At 48.4% G+C, this 15,811-nt stretch overlaps 1 protein-coding gene across 2 annotated transcripts in view; it reads right to left on the bottom strand.

Annotated features, from left to right (window-relative positions):
• Positions 1-15,811, bottom strand: part of Dop1b (DOP1 leucine zipper like protein B) — a 111,761-nt gene that overhangs the window by 47,902 nt on the left and 48,048 nt on the right. For both annotated transcript variants that reach the window (XM_004654472.2, XR_006637167.1), the window contains exons 12-18: positions 13,628-13,730; positions 12,797-12,988; positions 8,595-9,270; positions 7,061-7,332; positions 3,018-3,170; positions 1,897-1,997; positions 1,021-1,211 (exon numbers count right to left, since the gene is read on the bottom strand). In XM_004654472.2, coding sequence (XP_004654529.2) covers positions 1,021-1,211; positions 1,897-1,997; positions 3,018-3,170; positions 7,061-7,332; positions 8,595-9,270; positions 12,797-12,988; positions 13,628-13,730 — 1,688 coding nt within the window. The remainder of the gene's footprint in view (positions 1-1,020; positions 1,212-1,896; positions 1,998-3,017; positions 3,171-7,060; positions 7,333-8,594; positions 9,271-12,796; positions 12,989-13,627; positions 13,731-15,811) is intronic.

Raw genomic sequence — 15,811 nt, 5'->3', positions numbered from 1 at the left:
AGATCTCCAGCTGCCTGGCTGGAGAAGGAGTCACTGTGGGCGGATCCCAGGGTCCAGCCCTAAGGTGTGTTTGGGTAAGGATCCTAGGGTCCAGCCCTAAGGTATGTTTGGGGGAAGGATCCTAGGGTCCAGCCCTAAGGTGTGTTTGGGTAAGGATCCCAGGGTCCAGCCCTAAGGCGTGTTTGGGGGACAGATCCTAGAGTCCAGCCCTAAGGTGTGTTTGGGGGGAGGATCCCAGGGTCCAGCCCTAAGGTGTGTTTGGGGAAGGATCCTAGGGTCCAGTCCTAAGGTATGTTTGGGGGAAGGATCCTAGGGTCCAGCCCTAAGGTGTGTTTGGGGGGAGGATCCCAGGGTCCAGCCCTAAGGCGTGTTTGGGGGACAGATCCTAGAGTCCAGCCCTAAGGTGTGTTTGGGGCTGGATCTAAATTCCAGCCTAAGGTTCTCTAACAGTTGGAGCTCTTTCTGGGGTTCCTGGAGTGTGCTTACTTGTGGTGGGTGGTGGTTGCTTTTCTCCCTGCACACATCTGTGTAAAGGGGCGGGGGGGGGGGGCAGCTTCTTCTGCCATTACGAAATGTTCCCCGATCTGTAAGCTTCAAACAAACCCCGTTCCTCCCACACACTGTGTCGGGTCTGGAGGTTCATCGCAGCAGCGAGAAGCTGATTACACCACCTGTCACACCACGTCAGTACTGAGCTCTGTCAACTGGCATCAACTGACACTTCCACTTAATGTTTATTCATTTCCTCCATTGTTCTTTTTTTGTGATAAGATCTTGCTAGATAGCCCAGGCTGGCCTAAGCTCATTATGTATCTGAAGATGTCCTCAAGCTTGTTATCCTCTTATCTCAGCCTTCCAAGTGCTGGGATTACAAGCACGAAGTACCATACCTCATGCCATTATTCCAAGCTTTTTTTTTCCCCTCACTCTCCACATTTACAGAGGTTCTTTCACACTGTAATCGAGTGAACAACCACCAGCTTCCCTCCCCGGTGCCAGAAACCCCGAGAGGCTACTCACCAGCTGAGTTTTCCTGCTTGAGGCAGTGAATGGAGGTCCTCTGGGTCTTGGGTTGGAGCAGCAGCAGGAGCACGGGTTCGAGGATGCGCGCCACATCCCCAAGGGAGAGTGCCCGCACCAGCCAGCCCTGGGCCGCGGCGCTGATGGCGCCGTCTGCGCAGGCCAGGCTGTCCAGCACAACGAACAGGGACCTGTGGGCACAAGGACATCACTGAGTCCACATTTTGCTGCCTCTGCCTGCTGGGTCTTGGGGCCTACAGGGAGTCAAGTATGGGCACGCAGAAGGCTTTACCAAGGTGGGCTTACAAGCCAGGGCAGGTGAGGTTAGGCAAGTGTGACCTCGCTTTCACACTAGGATCACAGGAATAGCTTCTAAACTCTCCATGTCCAGGCCTCATCTCAAATTGGCTATACCTGACTATGGCTAAGCCCAAGGCAACAGAACCAGCTGGCATCTCTCTTAAGACTGTGTGCCCAGACATAGTAGGGCACATGAAAAAAACAAACAGTAGAATATACCTGTAAACAGTTACTTTTAAGCAGGCAGCTGATGACGAAGCAAGTGGAGAGATACCATCTGCGTCTCCTCATCAGCGCAAGATGGGAAGACTCCCTGATGACTGCAGCAGTGGGCTTCCTTCTCCCCACCAAAGAAAGAACGCTCCTAGCGTGTTTCACCTTTCCAGCCGACACCAACTTACGGTACCAGGGGAATCAGCTCCTGTGTACTTCCGACAGAGGTCGTGTGCAGAAATCACAGCTAAGCGTGGACCTGTTGTCAGTTTCACCCAGCTCTCCCTCCCCAGCCCTGCTTGTGACCAGGAGTCTCCTCAAGGCTCCCTTTCTTGAGAACAAATGACCATGAAATCTCCTCACCTGTCAAAGGAGCGATTGTGGGATGTCACACGACTGCCTTGGATCTCTCTCGTCAGGTGCCAGATCACAGAAAACCTGAACAGAGCTTCTAGCCTTGTTCCCTTGATTAGCAAATAAATAAGAACAACATGATTTTATAACCTAATACTGTTCTTACTCAATGCAAATCACATTTTTTATTATTTTATTTTGCAGTACTGAAAATTGAGCTCATGGCCTTGTACATGCTAGGAAAGTGCTCTATCCAGCCCGCTTTTTCTTTTCTTCTTTTTTTTCCCTTGAGGTAGGGTCTCAACTTAGGCTGATCTGGAATTCACTCTGTAGCCCAAGGATGACCTCAAAGTCACAGCAGTCCTCCTACCTTAGCCTCTTGAGTGGAGTGCTTAGACTTAACATGTGGGTCACCACGTCCAGCAGGCCTTGGAACTTTTGATCCTCCTGCCTCAGCCTCCTTTTTAGCTGAAAGCACTGGTCTGTATCACCAGGCCGGCTACAAGCGCCATTTAAATAATGACTACTGTCAGCAGAGCAGGCAGCAATCACAGCTAAGATGCTATGCTTTTCTGTGGTACTTTCCTGAAGGAAAAGGAAACTGTACATCACCCCTTCCCCCTGTCTTCCTTGATCTCTATCCCAGAAGCATGTTTAGTGAGGCGCACATTCAAGACTTGATGTTAGTTGGTGTTCAGGATCACAACCAGTCCTGTGGTCTAAGACAGACATGGAGCATGGCTTACAACCCCCACGTTCCAGGCCCATGGGCCTTACAGAACAAGGATACACAGGAGTAATCAGCTCACAGAAAATTCTTAGAAAGCTAGTATTTTTGTTTTTTTTCAGCTGTTTTACACCACCTCCTAAAAGCCCTGCAAACCCTGAATTCCAGTCAGGGAGGATATCCTGATGAGTCTCAATATGAGTACATCTACATTGTTTTGGATGGCTGGAGTCCCCAGAAATCCTCCAGCCCTGGGGTTCTGGAATACCTCTGATCCCAGGTAAGTACATCCACCGACCTTGGGACAGACTTGACTGGGGGTGTACAGTCTGCCTTGGGCACATAAAGTGGGGCAGACCCAGCTGGGAAGACACAGGCTGGAGGATTCAGGTGGAAAGCTCACCTTGTCAGGGTCCAGGAGGGCATGGCAAATGATGTCCTCACAGATGTTGGCTGTCGGGGCCAAGCAGTGCAGCCGGTAGAACAGCTCTACACAAGTGATGTGATGTTCGCGGGTCTCCTTGTTTAGCTGATTCCAAAGCACACGAGCCACCCTCTGCAAGAAAATGGGGGTGGGACACATGAACACAAGTGATAACTGCTGCTTTCTGCCTCACACAGGCGCAGCGTGCTGGCTTTTACCTCTGTTTGCTAAGCCCAGTGGAGCACCAAGGGACAAAATGGAGCAAAACCTAGCAGGAATTGCCCAGGCAGTGGGCACTGCCACAGGAATGCAGCAGCTGATGTTTGGATCTAAAGGTTACTCTCAGACCTGATCTGAGCAGCTGAAGCTTTCTTTCAGTGGGCCTGCACCCCGCCCTGGCCTGTGAGGGCAGTGGGGCACCACAGTCACACCTTTCAAGGAGTCTGGTAGACCACAAGGTCACTGTGGTCATGCAGTCCATGGCTGAATCCACAGCACTTCCACCTGCAGGGCTGGCTCCCAGGAGCCCCATGCGGGACAGACAAGAGGCACACTTGCTAGTTACTGCCCCCTCTGGCCATCCCCCCTCTGCACAGCAGCCTGCTTTTCCTTCAGTGCCAAAATCATCACAGCCCAAACCAAGCAGTCCATCTCCCAGCTCTCATCTCTGCCTGAGAGGCGTCTGTGGTCTGCAGGTGGCTGCAGCATGTGCACAGGGACCTGAGCCAGTGAGGGTCACATTCAGGAAGGGCTACTCCTCACTTCTGGGAGGGGTGTTGTGATGACATTCTTCCAGATCATAGAAAATGTGAGCACTGCAGTCACTCTAATACTCTTGGTCCACATCATGTTATTTATTTTGACAATTCTAACATTTATTTATTGATTGCTTGACTGATTGATTTGAGAGAGAGAGGGTGGGGAGGGAGGAAGGTAGAGAGAATGGGTGCGCCAGGGCCTGTACACACTGTAAATGAACTCCAGACACATGTGCCCCCTTGTGCACCTGGCTTCGATGGGTACTGGGGAATTGAACCTGGGTCCTTAGGCTTTGTAGGCAAGTGCCATAACCACTAAGTCACCTCTCCAGCGCTCATTTTTTTCCCCCAAGGTAGGGTCTTGCTCTAGCCCAGGCTGACCTGTAATTCATTATGTAGTCTCAGGGTGGCCTCAAAGGCATGATGATCCTCCGACCTCTACCTCTGCCTCCCCAGTGCTGGGGTTAAAGGTATATGCCACCATGCCTGGCCCTCTTTTTTTTTTTTTTTTTTTGAGATAAGGTCACCAGTAATCCAGGTTAGCCTCAAGTTGCTATGTGGTTGGGTATGACTTTGACCATTTGGTCCTCCTATCTCTACATCTTGAGTGCTATGATTATAGATACGTATCACACTATGCCTGGTTTTATGGAATGCTAGGGATTGAACCCAGGACTTTGGGGATGCTAGACTAACACCTTACCAATGGCTCTACATCCTCAGCCCCTAGAAATTGTGATTCTAGTTCTCTGTTTTTCCTTTCCTATGATCCTTATACATATTAAATTAACTGCTACTGACTGGGATGAGCCCCAACCCTATTATTTTTTTTCCTAAGGGAAAGTGACTTTTTAAGTTTTATTTTTATTAAGTTTTATTTATTCGAGAGGGTGAGAGAGAGAGACAGAGAGAGACAGCGAGAATATGAATGGATGAGAATGGGCACGGTAGGGCCTCCAGCCACTACAAATGAACTCCAGATGCATGCGCCTCCTTATGCATCTGGCTTACGTGGGTCCTGGGGAATTGAACCAGGGTCCTTTGGCTTTGCAGACAAAAACCTTAACTGTTAAGCCATCCCTCCAGCCCTATTTTTATTTTTTATTTTAGAGAGAGACAGAGACAGAGACAGAGAATTGGCATGCCAGCACCTCAGTCATTGAAATTGAACTCCAGATGCTTATGCCACCTAGTGGGCATGTGCAACCTTGCACTTGCCTTAACTTTGTGTGACTGGCTTATGTGGGATTTGGAGAGTTGAACATGGATCCTTAGGCTTTGCAGGCAAGTGCCTTAACCGCTAAGCCATCTCTCTAGACAAGGAAAATGAGTTTTAAAAAATATTTTCGGGCTGGAGAGATGGCTTAGCGGTTAAGCGCTTGCCTGTGAAGCCTAAGGACCCCGGTTCGAGGCTCGGTTCCCCAGGTCCCATGTTAGCCAGATGCACAAGGGGGCGCACGCGTCTGGAGTTCGTTTGCAGAGGCTGGAAGCCCTGGCGCACCCATTCTCTCCCTCTCCCTCTATCTGTCTTTCTCTCTCTGTGTCTGTCGCTCTCAATTAAATAAATAAAAATTAAAAAAAAATTATTTACTAGAGGGGGGTGTGAGGGAGGGATGGAGAGAGAGAGAGAGAGAAAACAGGCATGCCAGGGCTTCCTGCCATTGCAAACAGAGACTCCAGATGCATGCACCACTTCATGTGAGTACCAAGGAATCAAACAAGGACTGTTGCTTTGTTAAGCAAGTGCCTTTAACCACTGAGCCATCTCTCTAGCTTGTGAGAGTGATTTTTGAATTAGGTTACAATTAAACTTCTGATACAAAACTTTTTGACTGAAACAAAGGAACCACCTTTCTTGCAGACCCCATGGCAGATTCTTGCAGAAGACATTCGTCTGGCAGGGTGAGGAGGACCGAGAGGACAGACGTTACCACACAGCTCCCCTTACTCTATCCCCATGCGCTGCTTGTTTCCTTAGTCATGTGATTCTGTCATCCACACCTGCCCAACCACTGTGCCTCCAGGGGCTCTGCTCCTCGCTCCAATTTTACAGAGAGCTACACTGTCACTCAACTTTGCAGGGAAGAGAGGAGGATGTGATGTTCAGCCAAAGAGTAACCCAATGTAGACTCTTTGAGGACCTTTGCAACTGGGACCCACTCAAAGCACCAAAGCTGAGCCAAATGGCAGTGCGTGCAGCCCTGTGAACTTTCTCCCCAGCAGCAATCATCAGTGGTAAAAGGAAAGACCACCACCACAGCCACTGAGATTTTGGAGCCTTCAGAAATTATCTGACAGGTCGTCAGAAAAGAAGTAACATTTATTCAAGAAAGAAAATGCATTAAACTTTGGTGGAAGCACCAAGTGCCTTTAACACCAGAGCTAAGAGGGATTCTCTAATTCCTCTTGCAGGTCAGCTGGTCTGACCTGCTCCCTCTGTCCACTTCCTACCCAAGACCATCAGAAACTCAATTACCCACTTTGGGTCGGACTGAGCAAGAGGACAGGGTACTTTCCACCCCCAGTTCCTGGCGCAGGCCTCTTGCAGCACCCAGAGACAGGCAGACTGGCAGAAGCTGCCACCCCACTCTCCCACTCAGCCAGGCCGCATCTAGGGGAACACAGGAGGGTCCATGGCAGCTGCCTCCATCCAGTCCCAAGGAGACGCCACCCAGACTCAGCAGAATCCTGGGCCCCAAGCGCTCTCTCCGTAGCTTGCTGAAAGGCACGCTCAGAAGACCAGAAGCTACTGGTCCTGCCTGGTCTCTGGAAGACACTTCCAGAAGCTGGGATCCAGAGACAGACCAGAAGTCTCAAACAACTTTGTTCCCACACAGGAGTGGCCCTGAGCTGCACTGTCCCTGTACCACTCAGAAATTCTGAGTGTGTGCGTGTGCACGCGCATGCATGTGTGTAGGTACACACGCACATGGCAGTCAGACAACCTGGGGTGTCGCACCTCCAGCAGAGTCTCTTGAAGGCTGGGATTGCCAATTAGGCTAGACTGGCTGGCCTGTGAGCCCCAAGGATCTGCCTGTCTCCGCCTTCCCAGTCTGGGATTATAAATGTGTGCCACCATGCCTGTTTTTTTTTTCCCCTCTCACTTGTTTTCTTTTAACATTAGGTACTGGGGATTGAACTCAGGTCAGCACTTTACTAACTAGGCCAGCTCCTCAGCCCAGCAATTCCATTCTTAGGGATAACCCCCCATAATGGTCTAAGAAGACCCACTCAGCCTCCCCAGCCCTGCCCAGTGGGGAGCACCTGATAGAAGTCTGTTTTCTCCGCAATGACTCTCAATATCCCTGGAGCAATGGGAGGAACAGTCACCATCTGCAGCTTGCCAAAAAATGGGTTGTGCCCAGAGTTTTTGTAACGCTTCATCTTGTCTTCAATGACAAGAGCAAGGGACTGGGAATGGTTTATCATTTCCAGCAGGGTGGAGATGGCCACGTTCTGGAGGTAGCAGTCAGTCACGCAGCAGCAAATGGTCATAAGGGATTTCAGCCATGCTGGAAAACTGGTATCGCTGGCTCCTGAATGGAAGATGGAAGACAGTGGTTAAAAGACTCAAGACCAGATGAGAGAGGTCACCTGCAGTGACTGCTGTCTGTCACCTACACAAGCAGCATTCTATCTGGAGATGGGTCTTCACAGGGATAGTCAAGTTAAGACAAAGTCTCATCAAAGGAGGCCCTTGTTATGGTTTGTACCTGAAATGACCTCCACAGGCTTAACATGCCTGGTACTTGGCCGGCAGCACTGTGAGTGGATGTGGGCCTGGGTGTTGGAGGCAGGTCGCTGGCAGGTGGGCCTGCAAGAGTTGACAGCCTCACCCTGCCTCTGGTCCCATTCCCTCTGCTTCCTAAGCTGCTAAGATACGAGGAAGCTTTCATGATCACACCACTGAACATGGATGGATCCAGCTCAGCCTTCATGCCTCTCTGTCAGGATGAACTCCCGAGACTGTGAGCCAGCATAAACAAAGACATTCCTAGCCCAACATGACTGGTGTCTTTTTATTAAAGAGAGATGCTCTGAATACAGAGACTGGACTGATGTAGCTACAAGCCAAGGAATGCTGGCCACCAGCAGGGGCTTAGAAGACCTAAGGAAGGATTCTATCCAGAGGTTCAGTCAGGAAGAGTGCCCTTGATTTTGGACTTCTCGTCCCCAGAATCATGAGGTAAGTTTCTGTTGATAAAGCCACTCAGCTTGTGGCACTCTGTGACAGCAGCCATATCAAACCAATGCCTAAGTCTTTAACAGCAGGAGTGATCTAACAGTGCATTTCCCATCAGGAGCACCTTTCATGGCTAAATCCTGATGGGCTGTGCAGATGCTCATGTGTGTTGGAAGGAACATCCCAGACCATCCCAACTTTCCACGTGGTGACTCGAGTCAAAAACATATACCTTTTAAACCCCTAGCACCACACACTAACACAAACCCTCGGCACAGCAACTACAAAACAGGGAAGGAAGCAAACATGGCCAGAATAGGCTGAGTGTCATATCCTCGAGGTCAGGGGACCGGAAGTGTTTCTGGTTGAAGTTTTTCATATTTTGAAGTTATCTGCATGCACAGACTCTACTGGATGAGCTTGTCTTATCCAGAACATTCTAAAACCATGTGCTGGTGTTCAGAAAATTTTGAAATTCTGCAGTTTTTGGATTAGGAAGCTGCATTGTGTAGATCCTTCTTGGCTGACATGATTTTAGCTACTTGGTGAATACCAGGTCTCAGTAACCAGATTCCCAACCTCACAGTCGTGACCTTGGTGGGGCTGTCCTCTCACCTGGAAGCTGGAAGAGTGTTTCGCACAGCTCTTCTGTCTCCTCCTCAGACAGGTAGACAGGGAAGGTGGCACAGTCCAGCAGCAGGTGACATGCAGCAGCAAAGGCCTCCCTGCAGTCCTCCTTGGAGCCCCCCAAGTCAATGACCACCTGGTCGACATCCCACTCTGTTTCCGCTTTTCTACCAGGGCTACTGGGGCCAGACGACGGGGATCCGGAACTTTTTGTTTTAAATGGAGACCCTCGCACTGTGAACAAGTCCGAAAGCATCTGCTTAAACTGGGGCACAGTGCTGGGCTTGGCCTCCCACGAGTTCTTCCTGCCGGAGTGGCCAGCCGTGGCGCCCTGCACCGCACCCGTGCCGTTCTTCCCGGAGGTCTTGCTTTCTTCCCCAGGTGCTGTCGGCGGAACTGCAAGAATGTTCTTGCTGGCGAAGTTGGCGATCAGCTCCTGGATGTAAAGAAACGTCCTCTGCATGCTCCCGCCCTTCTTCCAAATGTCATCTCTCTCCGGGGAGACCCGAGGCACCCGCAGGTGCTTGGAGAGCTCTGGGGATGAAGCGCTGAGCCCGATCCCACTGTCCTCAGATCTCAGTGGGGGGAAAGAAGCATCCTCGTCCTCTGGAACCACTGCCTTTGTTTCCAAAATTACTCCACTGTTTTCACCTTTTATGGGGCTCTGAAAAATGGACGAAAACCTCAAATAATCAATTTATCATGCATCTCTTAAGACCAAGGAGTTCAAAGACTGGCAGTATCAGGCAATCTGTGAAAGTTTTTCAAACCTACTTTTCCAAATTGTAATTTTCTGTACCAAGAGAATCCCCTGAAAAAGTGTGCAGTAGAGTGGAGAAAGCAGGGGATGAAGGGCAGGACCAGGGTGGGCCTTGCCTCCTGGTTGCTCTGGAGGGAGGTTGTTCAGCCCACTTTGTCTTATTTATTCAGACTCTCCAAGGTTCATGATAATTGCTTCAAAGCTGCTCTGGAGCCAGGCATGGTGACTCATGCCTGTAAGCCCAGCACTCTGGAGGGAGAGGTAGGAGCATTAGAAGTTCAAGGTCAGCCTGGGTGACAATGAGACCATGTATCAAAAAAATAAAAAAGGGCTGGAGAGATGGCTCAGCAGTTAAGGTGCTTGCCTGCAAAACCTAAGGACCAGGGTTCAATTCCCCAGTACCTATGTAAGGCCAAATGCACAAAGTGGCACATGCATCTGGAGTTCATCTTCAGTGGCTAAAGAGGCCCTGGCACATCCATTCCCTCTATCTTTATCTGCCTCTTTCTCCCTCTCTAATAAATAAAAGCACATTAAAAAAAAAACACACAACATATGAGAAGGTTAGGATAAAACATCTAAAGTAAAGACAGAATACACATATAGGCTGAATATCCAGAATCTGAAAATCCAAAATGTTGGAAAGTCTGAACCTAGTATGATGTCACAAGTGGAAAATTCCACTTGTGATAATGTGCTATGGCAGTGCATGGCCTATAATCCCAACACTTGTATCAGAAAGTTCAAGGTTATTCTTAAGAATAAATTAAGAGTTTGAGGCTGGGCTACAGGAGACCTTAACAACAACAAAAAGCAAACAATATCCGAAATTAAAGAACATGGACATCAAATGGTGGACTATCACACAGCTTCCCCCCACCTGTCGGGCTCTGAGACAAAGTCTTACTTTGTGGACTGGACTGGCTCTGAACTCATCACATAGCTCAGTTTGGTCTTGAACTCACAGTGATCTTGTCTCAGCCTCCTGCCAGTCTGTAGGCATGCTTGACCACAGGCATGTGCTAGCATGCTCGGTTCTAACACATGCTTTCTTGGAAGCAACTTTGGCAACATCTCATTTGTTTGTTTATTTTCAAAGGAAGAGAGACAGAGAACGAAAGGGCATGCCAGGGCCTACAGCCACTGCAGATGAACTTCAAACACATGCATCACTTTGTGCATCTGGCTTTATGTGGGTACTGGGTAAGTGAACTAGGGCCGGCAGGCTTTGCAAGCAAGTGCCTCTAGTTGCTGAGCTGTAACCCCAGCCCATCTATGAGCTTAAAAGAAACATTTGTGCCGTTCAACTCTACCCACCGCCTTTCAGTGCACTCTCCTTTAGACACTAGCAGCCATGTTCAAGTTGTGTGGGGATGCTGACCGTGAAACGGTGAACTGGAAAGAACCTTAAACGATGTATCAACAGAGAAACAGTTAAGTAATATATCCATATAATAGGAGATTATGTAGAAATTAAAATTGACACTGAAGCTGGGCATGGTGGTGCACACCTTTAATCCCAGCACTTGGGAGGCAGAGGTAGGAGGGTCACTGTGAGTTTGAGGCTACCCTGAGACTACAGAGTGAATTTCAGGTCAGCTTGGGCTAGAGTGAGACCCTACCTCGAAAAAAAAAAAAAAAAGACACTGATATACAAAATATGCAAGCATGTCACCATAATACTGTTTGAATAGAAATCAAAGCAAATGACAAAGCAGTGCATGTTACGGGTTGAACTACAAAAAAGGTGCTGAGGGGCTGGAGAGATGGCTTAGTGGTTAAGCGCTTGCCTGTGAAGCCTAAGGACCCCGGTTCGAGGCTTGGTTCCCCAGGTCCCACGTTAGCCAGATGCACAAGGGGGCGCACGCGTCTGGAGTTCGTTTGCAGTGGCTGGAAGCCCTGGTGCGTCCATTCTCTTTCTTTCCCACCTTTCTCTCAAATAAATGAATGAATGAAGGAATGAATGAATGAATTAGGTGCTGAGGGCTAGAGAGATGGCTTAGTAGTTAAGCACTTGTGAAGCCTAAGGACCCTGGTTTGAGACTTGATTCCCCAGTACCCATGTAAGCCAGATGCATGAGGTGACACATGCATCTGGAGTTTGTTTACAGTGGCTGGAGGCCCTGGTGCGTCCATTCTTTCCCTCCCTCTCTCTCTGCCTCTTTCTCTGTCTGTCACTCTCAAATAAATAAAAATAAACAAAAATATTTTTAAAAAGGTGCTGAAATTCTATCCCTCAGTACCTGGAAATGTGACCTTATTTGGGAAAAGGGTCTTTGCAGGTGATCAAATCACACGGGGACATTGGGATGGTCCACATTCAACAGAGCCTATGTTTTTATAAAAAAGGAAAAATTGGGACATTGACATGAACATTCATGTGTCTTTTGTGTGTGCAGATGTGTGTGCTGTGTGTGCAAACATGTGGGGGACAGGGGAAACTGTCATGTGTCTCCTCACTTTTCTAGTTTGCTTCCTCGAAACAGAGTCTCTCACTGAACCTGGATCTGCTATTTGACCATTAGACTGGCTGACCAGTGAGCCTCAGCAATTCTCTTTGCCTTACTCCAGATTGAGGTCATAGGTATATGTAGTTAGATCTGTCTGTTTTTACACGAGGGCTGGGAATTAAGCTCAGGTATTAATACTGGCTATTCATACATGGCAAGTGCTTTTAGCTGTTGGGCCATCCCCACAGTTCCTTGGTGCTATATTCCGAGAAACCAAAAGCATGAAGAACTGTTAAGCTTGCACAGAGGTGAGGTGCCCTCTATGGGAGTGGACCCTGCTGACCTGTTAGACTCTGAGCTCCAAATGGAGAAAATTCATCTCTGTTACTTAAGCTACTCAGTGTGGAATGTTGTAATGGCAGCCTTTGCAAGTTGATGCAGTGTATATGCTTTGCATTTTAAATTATTTTATTTATTTATTTGAGAAAGAGGCAGATAGACAGACAGACAGACAGACATAGAGAATGGACATGCCAGGGCCTCTAGCTATTGCAAATGAACTCTAGATGCATGTGCCACCTTGTGCATCTGGCTTACGCGGGTACTGGGGAACTGAACCTTGGGCTTTGTAGGCAAGTGCCTTAACCACTAAGCAATCTCTCCAACTCTTGCTTTGCATTTTAAACAATGCAAATCCTCTGTATGCAGATACACATACATGCAGCAGGAGGCTGGCTCTATGCAGCCACTGCCTGTGGTTCTGCAGCTATTAGCTCTATCTAGTCATTAACAGTAGTTACACAGCAGGGCACTGAGTGAAATGCAGAAAGGCTGGCTACATTAGACCGTTATAAAGTGTTCACACATTCTACAAGTACATTAGACACAGTGCCTATCCACATTCAAATTCACATGGCTATCCGAACTCCCCATTACCTCCCACTTCAAGAGGCACTGAGTGTCTTGGTCCCAGGACATACCGAGCTTCCGCTGGTGGGCTCTGTATCTAGGTAGGAGGGTGGCATCTGGACTTTGCTGAGCACCTTGAAACACGTCTTCAAGGCATGTGTGAGCTCAGGTAAGCTTAGGGCCTCCACTTCCTCAGCAAGAGGCTGCACGAGGCAGCCGAGTACCTGTGGGAGGTACTGCGTCTGCACCTCAGAGTACAGCTCCTGCAAAATACAAGCACAAGTCTCTCATGCATCACCCGTTCACAATGGGGAAAATGCACCTCAAGATGGCACCACAGACATGTCTGGATTTTAGAGCCTAAATTTCACATTAATTCAAAAGCAAAAATCAAAATATACTTCCTCTTGATTTGGATAAACCTTGGAAGTCTTCCTCTCCTTTGAGATGGCTTTACTATAAAAGAAAATAATAAATCTGCCACATGTATTTTTTTATATTAAGCAAATTAAGACTTTTTAGAAAATTAGCTAGTTGCATAATTTAAAGTTGCAAATATTATTTACTCTTTCCCTTACATAACCACAGTATGATTTGATCATCAGCTTTACCTAATGAACTACTACTAACTGGTCCAGAGTTACAGCAAAAACATGAGGGCCAGAGGTGTAGCTCAGTGGCAGAGCACTTGCTTAGCAGGTACAGGGCCCTGGGTTCCATCCCCAGTATCATAAAGAAAAAGGAGACTGCCTCTAGAGACCTGCCATCACAAAACAAACCTACAGGGAGTTGTGAACACAGGTAAGGCCTCGGTACAGTAGGCCTCAGTGAGACCCCAGAGCAGCAGCACTGACGAGAACGCCTGGCCAGCAGGCGGCGCTTCTTCCCTGCACAGTACCTACCAAGGGAATCACATCGAGGAGGAACACGAGCAGCGTGCAGAGCTCCGAGACCGTGGGGGGAGGGCTGATGGCTTTTCCAATGGAGGTACTCTGCTTCACTGGTCTATGTTACCAGGAAAGAAAAGGAAATTACATCTTTCTTCTACAAAGAAGTAGAAGTAGGCTCTCTCATTGTAGCCCAGGCTAACCTGGAACTCACTCTGTAGCCCAGGCTGGCTTTAAACTCACAGCAATACTATCTCAGCCTCCTAAGTGCTGGGATTAAAGGTATGAGCCACCATCCTAGCCTTACTTTTCCTTTGAGACAGAGTTTCATTTAGCTCAGGCTAGCTTTTTTTTTTTTTTTTTTTGGTTTTTCGAGGTAGGGTCTCACTCTAGCCCAGGCTGACCTGGAATTCACTATGGAGTCTCAGGGTGGCCTCGAACTCATGGCAATCCTCCTACCTCTGCCTCCCGAGTGCTGGGATTAAAGGCATGCAACACCGTGCCCGGCTTAGCTCAGGCTAGCTGTAAACTTGATATGTAGCCAAGAGCGATGCTGCACTCCTGCTTTCACCCCGGGTACTGGGATTACAGGAATGAGCTGTCATTCCCCATTTTATGTGGTGCTAGAGATGGAACCCAGGGCTTTGTGCACATGGGCAGCCGTTCCACCAGTTGAGCTACGTATCCAGCACTGTTTGTCCTGAAATGGGAGTGTAGCTCCAAGCCTGTGACTGTCCTGCCTCAGCTTTTCTAGTGCTGGGATTCTGCACAGGTGGCATTGTAACAGACTATGATCTCAAACATCTATGACTTCTGATAAAGCCACTCTGTTTCAAATGTAATGAAAGACAGCTTCTGTCATTCTTGCACCTATGCTTTGGTGACACAGTGATGAACGTAGAGAAGTTCATGAATCCGTCTCCGGAACAAACTTGTTCTGACTCGCCCTTCCCCAGTACATGAGGGCAGTCCTGGCCCAGGGACGCCGCACCCAGCAGACCTGCAGCGTCACCAGCAGTGCAGCCTCAGGCCTCTCACCCCAAACCAGAGATGGATTCAAAGGGAATAGTGTGGGCGAGAGAATGTAGGCCAAACCACTGCTCAGGGTACGAGCACACAGGAGTAGCAAGAGACACACCTCCCAAGGGACAGGCCACCCACGGGCTCCTTGCTCGAGTTGTTTGTGATTCTTCAGTTTCTAGAGAAGTGCAATTACTCGATCAAATCTTTTGTTACACTTTTACTGGAACTCATCACTTCCATTAAGTAAGTAGGCATAAATAGCTACCTTAAAAAGTTCAGTGTACTCTCTGTCTCCATGGATCCCCATCCATGAATTCAACCAAACATGGATAAAGAAATTATCTGTGGATGGGGGGGGGGGATAGAAGAGAGGATGAGGTGGGAGCACAGCTAGTCAAAACTAAAGAGGTTATGAATAAGTCATTTGGAAGCTTACTTTTTTGTTAGCTGGTTTTAAAAAAAAAGTGTAAGTTAAAAAATAAAAGAAAGCCAGGCATGGTGTCACGTACCTTTAATCCCAGCACTTGGGAGGCAGAGATAGGAGAATCACTGTGGGCCACCCTAAGATTACATAGTGAATTCAGCCTGGGCTACAGTGAGACCCTACCTTGAAAAACAAAACAAAACAACAACAACAAAAAAAGATAATTTGAGCAGAAGTATCCTGTGGGGGTGCTGGGGAAGACTCAAAACTCATCAAAGTGCTGAGAAGTGACAGTCGAGTGTTCTGTACTAAATAAGACATCCCAATCTCCCTCTCCAATGGCTCAGGAACTGTAACAGAAGAGGCAACGGAAAGAATGTCAGAGCCAGAGGATGGGGAGGAGTGCTTTGGAACGCTGTCTTCCACACGCAAAGTGGTGGTTGTATTCATGACCTCACAGTGGCTGCCATTACCTGTACAAGACCGGCACAATATTTTGTCCAGCAGCAACAGATTGTCATGGATAATGGAAGGGAGGGGAAAGGCATCAATAGAAGGGGGGGGGGGCTGGAAAAATGGCTCAGCCGTTAAGACACTTACCTGCAAAGCCTAATGACCTGAGTTCAGTTCTCTAGTACCCACATAAAACCAGATGCACAAAGGCACACATGCATCTGGGGTTCATTTGTAGTGGCTAGAGGCCCTGGTATGCCTATTCTCTCTCTCTTCTTGCAAATAAGTAAAATTATCTT

The sequence above is a fragment of the Jaculus jaculus genome, chromosome 5, assembly GCF_020740685.1.
Source record: "Jaculus jaculus isolate mJacJac1 chromosome 5, mJacJac1.mat.Y.cur, whole genome shotgun sequence".
Lineage (NCBI taxonomy): Eukaryota > Metazoa > Chordata > Mammalia > Rodentia > Dipodidae > Jaculus > Jaculus jaculus.
The sequence above is the reverse complement of the archived record's forward strand: the minus strand, read 5'-3'. Positions and strand labels throughout refer to the sequence as shown.